Genomic DNA, 7,500 nt, shown 5'->3' with positions numbered 1-7,500 from the left:
CTGTAAGGGGCCCTGGGGACCATCGGGCGGGGGGGAGGGGCCAGCCGGGCCTGTAAGGGGCCCTGGGGACCATCGGGCAGGGGGGTAGGGGCCAGCCGGGCCTGTACGGGGCCCTGGGGACCATCGGGCGGGGGGGTAGGGGCCAGCCGGGCCTGTAAGGGGCCCTGGGAACCATCAGGCCCCTTACAGGTGTAATGTAAAAAAAAATCCGGGAGGGGGGCCAGCCGAGCCTCTTGGGACCATCGGGCCCCTTACAGGTGTGATGCCTGTACCCCCCTGATGGTGGCCCTGGGCGGGGACACCCAGTCAGTGGGCAGGCTGTGGGCGGGGCTAACCATGAATGAAATAGTGGTAAGATCAGATTATTCTTGGCGCATCATCCTACTGACGTTGTCGTTGATCGGCTCGTCCTCCATGGCGATCTGAATCCCGTAAGCCAGGAAGCAGAGGGTGGCGCCAATCCACAGCAAGATGGAGAAGCCACCAAAGAGCTGGCGGCAAAACTTCACCCACTCCGGGGTGGTGGGCGGAGGGGTGAGGGCGTTGGGTCCTTCCTCGGCCAGGATCTCGCTGGCGCGGGTGGTCGTCAAACCCTGTCGTGCAAAAGAAGAAGAAAGAAAAAAAGACGGGGACGTGAGTGCGTGGGAACATAAAAAGACGCGGGACCGCGTGGTCGACGCGACCCAACATTGCTGATGAGGGGGGGCGGTCTCAATTTTAAATGGGGAGGGGCCTCAAGGCTTACCTTGGAAAGATCCGTGCCGTATTTCTTCACCAGGTCGTCCAGGGAGAGCTTGTGGTCTTCCTGGGGAAGGGAACAAAAATTAAATAACTTTGTCAACTTGTCCACAATCTTCAATGGGGGGTTTAAAAAACGCCAAAATTGGCGGGAAAATGCACGTTACAATCTGATTGTACAATCTCTGTGCGGTCTCCTTGGAAATTGCCATTGGGAGGAACTGTGCCCCATCATTAGTGTCATTGGGCCCCATTGTTGGTGTCACTGGAAGGAACTGTGCCCCATCATTGGTGTCATTGGGCCCCATTGTTGGTGTCATTGGGAAGAACTGTGCCCCATCATTAGTGTCCATGGGTCCCATTGTTGGTGTCACTGTGAATAATTTTTCCTCATCATGACTTCACTACAGGTCCCATTGTTGGTGTCACTGGGAGGAGCTGTGCCCCATCATTAGTGTCATGGGGCCCCATTGTTGGTGTTATTGGCTGGAACAATGCGCCATCATTAGTGTCATTGGTCCCTATTGTAGGTTTCACTGGGAGGAACTGCGTCCCATCATTAGTGTCATTGGTTGCCTTTGTTGGTGTCACTGGAAGGAACTGTGCCCCATCATTAGTGTCATTGGGCCCCATTGTTGGTGTCATTGGGAAGAACTGTGCCCCATCATTTGTGTCATTAGGCCTCATTGTTGGTGCCACTGGGAGGAACTGTGCCCCATCATTAGTGTCATTGGTCCCCATTGTAGGTGTCACTGGGAAGAACTGTGCCCCATCATTAGTGTCATTGGGCCCCATTGTTGGTGTCACTGTGAATTATTTTTCCTCATCATGACTTCACTACAGGTCCCATTGTTGGTGTCACTGGGCGGAGCTGTGCCCCATCATTAGTGTCATTGGTTGCCTTTGTTGGTGTCATTGCGAGGAACTGTGCCCCATCATTAGTGTCATTGGTTGCCTTTGTTGGTGTCATTGCGAGGAACTGTGCCCCATCATTAGTGTCATTGGTCCCCATTGTATGTGTCACTGGGAGGAACTGTGCCCCATCATTAGTGTCATTGGTCCCTATTGTAGGTGTCACTGGGAGGAGCTGTGCCCCATCATTAGTGTCATTGGTCCCCATTGTTGATGTCACTGGGAGGAACTGTGCCTGATCATTTGTGTCTTTCGGTCCCATTGTTGGTGTTACTGGAAGGAACTGTGCCCCATCATTAGTGTAATTGAGCCCCATTGTTGATGTCACTGGGGGGATATGTGCCCCATCATTAGTGTCATTGTGCCCCATGTTGGTGTCATTGAGTAGAACTGTGCCCTATCATTAGTGTCATGTCTTTGGGTCCCATTGTTGGTGTCACTGGCAGGATAGGTTCCCCCATCATTAGTGTCATTGGTCCCTATTGTATGTGTCATTGGGAGGAACTGTGCCCCATCGTTGCTGTCATTGGGCCTCATTGTTGGTGTTACTGGAAGGAGCCATGCCCCATCATGAATGTCATTGGTCCCCATTGTTGGTGTCACTGGAAGGAGCTATGCCCCATCATGAATGTCATTGGTCCCCATTGTTGGTGTTATTGGTAGGAACTGTGCCCCATTGTTGGTGTTATTGGTAGAAATTGTGCCCCATCATTGGTGTCATTGTGAAGAGTTGTGCCCCTTTGTTGGTGTCAGTGGATGTAATACTGCCCCAAGGGCCGGAAAAAGGTAAGCAAAGGGCCGTTTCTGGCCCCCGGGCCGCAGACCCCTGCTCTATACAATCTCCTTTCATTAACTGAAACATTGTAACATAAAGACAGGAGGAAACATTTGTATCCAATCAGGCGGGTAAACCCAAAGGAGATCGTACAATCAGATTGCAGCATGTGTGGCCAGCTTGGCCCGGGACTGTTCTTCATTTCCTGTGTAAGTTTATCAGCCTGATGAACAAAGGAGAGGCTGGGACCGGCCAATTGCTTTTATTTATTTATTTTTGCTCACCATGGTCACTTCCTTCTTCAGCTCATCCATCTCCCTCTCCTTCATCTTCTTCTTCCCCCCGCCGTTGTCGGCGTTGGTCGCCGCTGGCGAGTACTCTCGCCCCTCCTGCGGAACGGGAGAACATTTTTTGGTTACCATGGAGGAAAATGGCTCCGCCTTTTTTATCGCTCCAAAAACAAAAAACAAAAAATATTAAATATTATAATATATTAATTGACTCATTTTTACTTATTTATAGGGATAGGACTCCCCGTCTCCAGAGTGCGCATAACAGCAGATTCCTCCACTACTTCAGGAATACAAGCAGGGCCGCCATCAGGAATTATGGGGCCCCTTACACAGCTTCAGGCATGGACCCCCTGGACCAGAGAACCGGGGGGGGGGGGGGGGGGGGGGGTTCTGCCGCCTCTAATTGAGAAGCGGGTGGGGCTGCCGTGAATTGAGAAGCGGGGGTGCCGACGCTAATTGATACAATTGAGAAGCGTGGGGGGGCGGCGTGGACTGAGAAGCGGGGGGTGCCACAAATTAAGAAACGGGGGGATGCTGCTGCCACCGCGAATTGAGGTGCTGGCGTACAAAAAAAAAGGGGGGGGGGTAGCCATCTGGGGGCCCTGGGGACCTCTGGGCTCTTAAAAAAAAAAAAAAAAATGTATAAAAAAAAGGGGGGGTTGCCATGGGGACCTCTGGGCCCCTTAAAAAAAAAGAAATACAAAAAAAATATATATACAAAATAATATATAAAAAAATAAAAAAGGGGGTAGCCATCCGGGGGCCTTGGGGACCTCTGGGCCCTTTAATAAAAAGAAAAGTAATAAATAAATATATATAAAAAAATGTTTTTATAAAATAAAAGGGGGGTTGCCATGGGGACCTCTGGGCCCCTTACAAAAATAAAAAATAAAGAAATATATATATAAAAAAGGGGGGTAGCCATGCGGGGCCCTGGGGACCTCCGGGCCCTTTACTGTAATAAAAAAATTATATATATATATATATATATATATATATATATATATAAAATGTTTTTATAAAAATAAAGGGGGGGGTTGCCATCTGGGGGCCTGGGGACCTCTGGGCCCTTTAATTAAAAAAATAAAATAATATATATATATATATATATATATTTATAAAAAAAGGAAAAAACATGGGGGTTGCCATCCGGGCCCCTTACAGGTAGGTGTACTGCCTGTACCCCCCCCTGATGGCGGCCCTGAATACAAGTTATGTAGACTTTGGAGTCGGAAGACGGCGTGTGGCGAGGCAGCAGCTGTGAGAACTCAGGAGGCCTCACACTCCCGACTCCCAGCTCCAGAGTCAGCATCAGTCATTCTACTTACTGTAATATTAATCTATAGATCAATAATAATAAAGAGGGCTTATGTGTGGGGAAAGGGGGGGGGGGGGTTATAGATCCTCTGTAGGTAGGGTGACCACATTTCCAAACTACCATTCAGGGACACACCCCTCTCTCACCTGCCCCCAAAAAAGATGAGGGTGGGGGGGGGGGGGATGTAGTCTCGGGGTTGATGGGGAATTTGGCGGCGGGTTATTTGTCAGGTGAATGTGCCACTTGCCACCAGATGCAGTGCTGCTGTCACTCCCTCTGCACGAGCCACGTGTGTAGAAGGAAAGGAGTGGAGTCACTATCTGGAGAGTGAAGATCACACCAGTCCCTGCTGCTTGCCGCTGGGTGCCAGAGAAGGAGGAGGTGCCAAGGTGGGTAGGGACAGCAGTGCTGCACTAGGCAGAGGCCTCGCTCCAGGTCTCGCTGTCTGAGAGTAAATTGTCACTGGTTGCAAGATGCCAGCAACCAGTTCCGGAAATGTAGTTATTAGTTAGTAGGGGGTGACTGTGTCCTCTATTTCATTCCGGGACATTGTATTGTCCTAGATCGAAGGTGCCCGGGACCCGGGACAGACATGTCAATTGCGGGACAGTCCCGGGCAATCCGGGACATGTGGGCACCCTATCTGTAGGTAAACATGTAGGGGCAGATCCACAAAGAAAGTACGCCGGTGTATCTACTGATACGCCAGCGTACTTTCAAAATTCCCGCGTCGTATCTTTGTTTTGAATCCTCAAACCAAGATACGACGGCATCTGGGTTAGATCCGACAGGCGTACGTCTTCGGATCTTAGATGCAATTCTTCGGTGTCCGCTAGGTGGCGTTCCCGTTGTAATCCACGTCGAGTATGCAAATTAGCTATTTCCGACGATCCACGAACGTACGAGCGGCCGTCGCATTCTTTTACGTCGTTTCCGTTCGGCTTTTTTCAGCGTATAGTTAAAGCTGCTATCTGGTGGCGTACGCAATGTTAAGTATGGCCGTCGTTCCCGCGTCGAATTTTTAAAATTTTATTTTGTTTGCGTAAGTCGTCCATGAATGGGGCTGGACGCCATTTACGTTCACATGAAAACCAATGACGTCCTTGCGACGTCATTTAGCGCAGTGCACGGCGGGAAATTTTAGGGACGGCGCATGCGCAGTTCGTTCGGCGCGGGGACGCGCTTCATTTAAATGAAACACGCCCCCTACCCGCCGCATTTGAATTCTGCGCCATTACGCCGCGAGAGATACACTACGCCGCCGTAACTTACGGCGCAAATTCTTTCAGGGTTCAAACCAAAGCCAGGTAAGTTACGGCGGCGTAGCGTATCTCAGATACGCTGCGCCGGTGCAGATCTTTGTGGATCTGCCCCGTAGAATTAAAATCTGGAGTTTAGGTTTAAGATTATTTTTATATAAAATCAATCAGTGATCAGAGAACTGCACAGATCTTCTTCCACCAACCGATATCCGGAGATCTTTATCAGAAAGGATTTCTCTGTAGATTCCCCGACATAGAACAACAGAAACTGGGTCAGACGCCGTGTCACATGGAGAGAGCCGGAGAGACGACTAGTGTCACCAAGATGACAGACGGAGAGAGATAGATAGATAGACAGACAGACAGATAGATAGATAGAGAGAGAGATAGATAGATAGATAGATAGATAGACAGACAGACAGACAGACAGATAGATAGAGAGAGAGAGAGATAGAAAGATAGATAGAAAGATAGAGAGAGAGATAGATAGATAGATAGATAGATAGATAGATAGATAGATAGATAGAGAGATAGATAGATAGATAGATAGATAGATAGATAGATAGATAGATAGATAGATAGATAGATAGATAGATAGATAATGATAGATAGAGATAGATAGATAGATAGATAGATAGATAGATAGATAGATAGATAGATAGATAGATAGATAGATAGATAGATAGATAGATGATAGAAAGATAGATAGATAGATAGATAGATAGATAGATAGAAAGATAGATAGATAGATAGATAGATAGATAGATAGATAGATAGATAGATAGAAAGATAGATAGATAGATAGATAGATAGATAGACAGACAGAGAGAGATAGATAGATAGATAGATAGATAGACAGACAGAGAGAGATAGGTAGAGAGAGAGAGATAGAGAGAGAGATAGATAGATAGACAGATAGAGAGATAGATAGATAGATAGATAGATAGATAGATAGATAGATAGATAGATAGATAGATAGATAGATAGATAAATAGATAGATAGATGATAATAGAAAGATAAACAGAGAGATAGAGAGATAGATAGATAGATAGATAGATAGATGGACAGATAGAGAGAGATAGATAGATAAATAGATAGATAGATAGATAGATAGATAGATAGATAGAGATAGATCATACACACTAAACCAGTAGATATTACTATAGATGATTGATTACAAATACAGTAGATGTATAGATAGATAGAACATCCTGAAATAGATTGATAGATATATATAGATAGACAGTGGATAGATTTCTAGATGGATAAATAGAAGACAAATATATAGATAAACAGATAGATAGATAGATCATGTTGTGTGGAAAGGCAGGCGTCCCAATACTTTTGACAACATAGTGTAGATAGATAGATAGATAGATAGATAGATAGATAGATAGATAGATAGATAGATAGATAGATAAAGATACTTTCCATAATTATGGAACAATCTATCTTTTTCTTCATTATTGTTCTGTTTTAATGGAAAGAACATCTTGTGTCCTGGGATGAGATCTCGGACAGATCTGATGGGAAATCATTCGGTTGGGAGGTCCCCCGACCCACCTTCTGCCCCCCCCCCCCCCACACACTTCACCCTGAATTCCTCCAGGAGATCTGATTCTGTGAGAACGCGGATATTCTGGGCCCCGAGGGGCGGTCAAGGTTGTTGTATCGTTCGTGGGAAGCGAACAAACACACCTCCATCATAGATGAGGATTCCAAGTGTTCCATCTAAAGTTGTATGGGGGGGGGTGGAAAATTGCAGATCCAAATTTTTGCCCTGGTAGAGGGATGGTGGGAACCCCTCATAATGGGCACAGCAGGTGTACAGACCCGGGAACTCAGCACAGGGATGGTGGGAACCCCTCGTAATGGGCACAGCGGGTGGAACTCGGCACAGGGATGGTGGGAACCCCTCATAATGGGCACAGCGAGTGTACAGACCCGGGAACTCAGCACAGGGATGGTGGGAACCCCTCATAATGGGCACAGCGGGTGTACAGACCCGGGAACTCAGCACAGGGATGGTGGGAACTCCTCATAATGGGCACAGCGGGTGTACAGACCCGGGAACTCAGCACGGGGATGGTGGGAACCCCTCATAATGGGCACAGCGGGTGTACAGACCCGGGAACTCAGCACAGGGATGGTGGGAACCTCTCATAATGGGCACAGCAGGTGTACAGACCCAGGAACTCAGC

General features: G+C 47.6%; 1 protein-coding gene across 2 annotated transcripts in view; it reads right to left on the bottom strand.

Moving 5' to 3' along the window:
- LOC120920663 (sodium/potassium-transporting ATPase subunit alpha-2) overlaps window positions 1-7,500 on the bottom strand; it is a 53,274-nt gene that overhangs the window by 41,856 nt on the left and 3,918 nt on the right. For both annotated transcript variants that reach the window (XR_005744754.1, XM_040332868.1), the window contains exons 2-4: window positions 2,710-2,814; window positions 746-805; window positions 390-593 (exon numbers count right to left, since the gene is read on the bottom strand). Coding sequence is in view for 1 of the 2 variants with exons in the window: in XM_040332868.1 (XP_040188802.1) it covers window positions 390-593; window positions 746-805; window positions 2,710-2,814 (369 nt within the window). In the remaining variant the exon portion in view is untranslated. The remainder of the gene's footprint in view (window positions 1-389; window positions 594-745; window positions 806-2,709; window positions 2,815-7,500) is intronic.

Source organism: Rana temporaria, chromosome 13, assembly GCF_905171775.1.
Source record: "Rana temporaria chromosome 13, aRanTem1.1, whole genome shotgun sequence".
Taxonomy (NCBI): Eukaryota; Metazoa; Chordata; class Amphibia; order Anura; family Ranidae; genus Rana; species Rana temporaria.
Note: the sequence above shows the minus strand (reverse complement) of the source record. Positions and strands in the feature narration are given on the sequence as shown.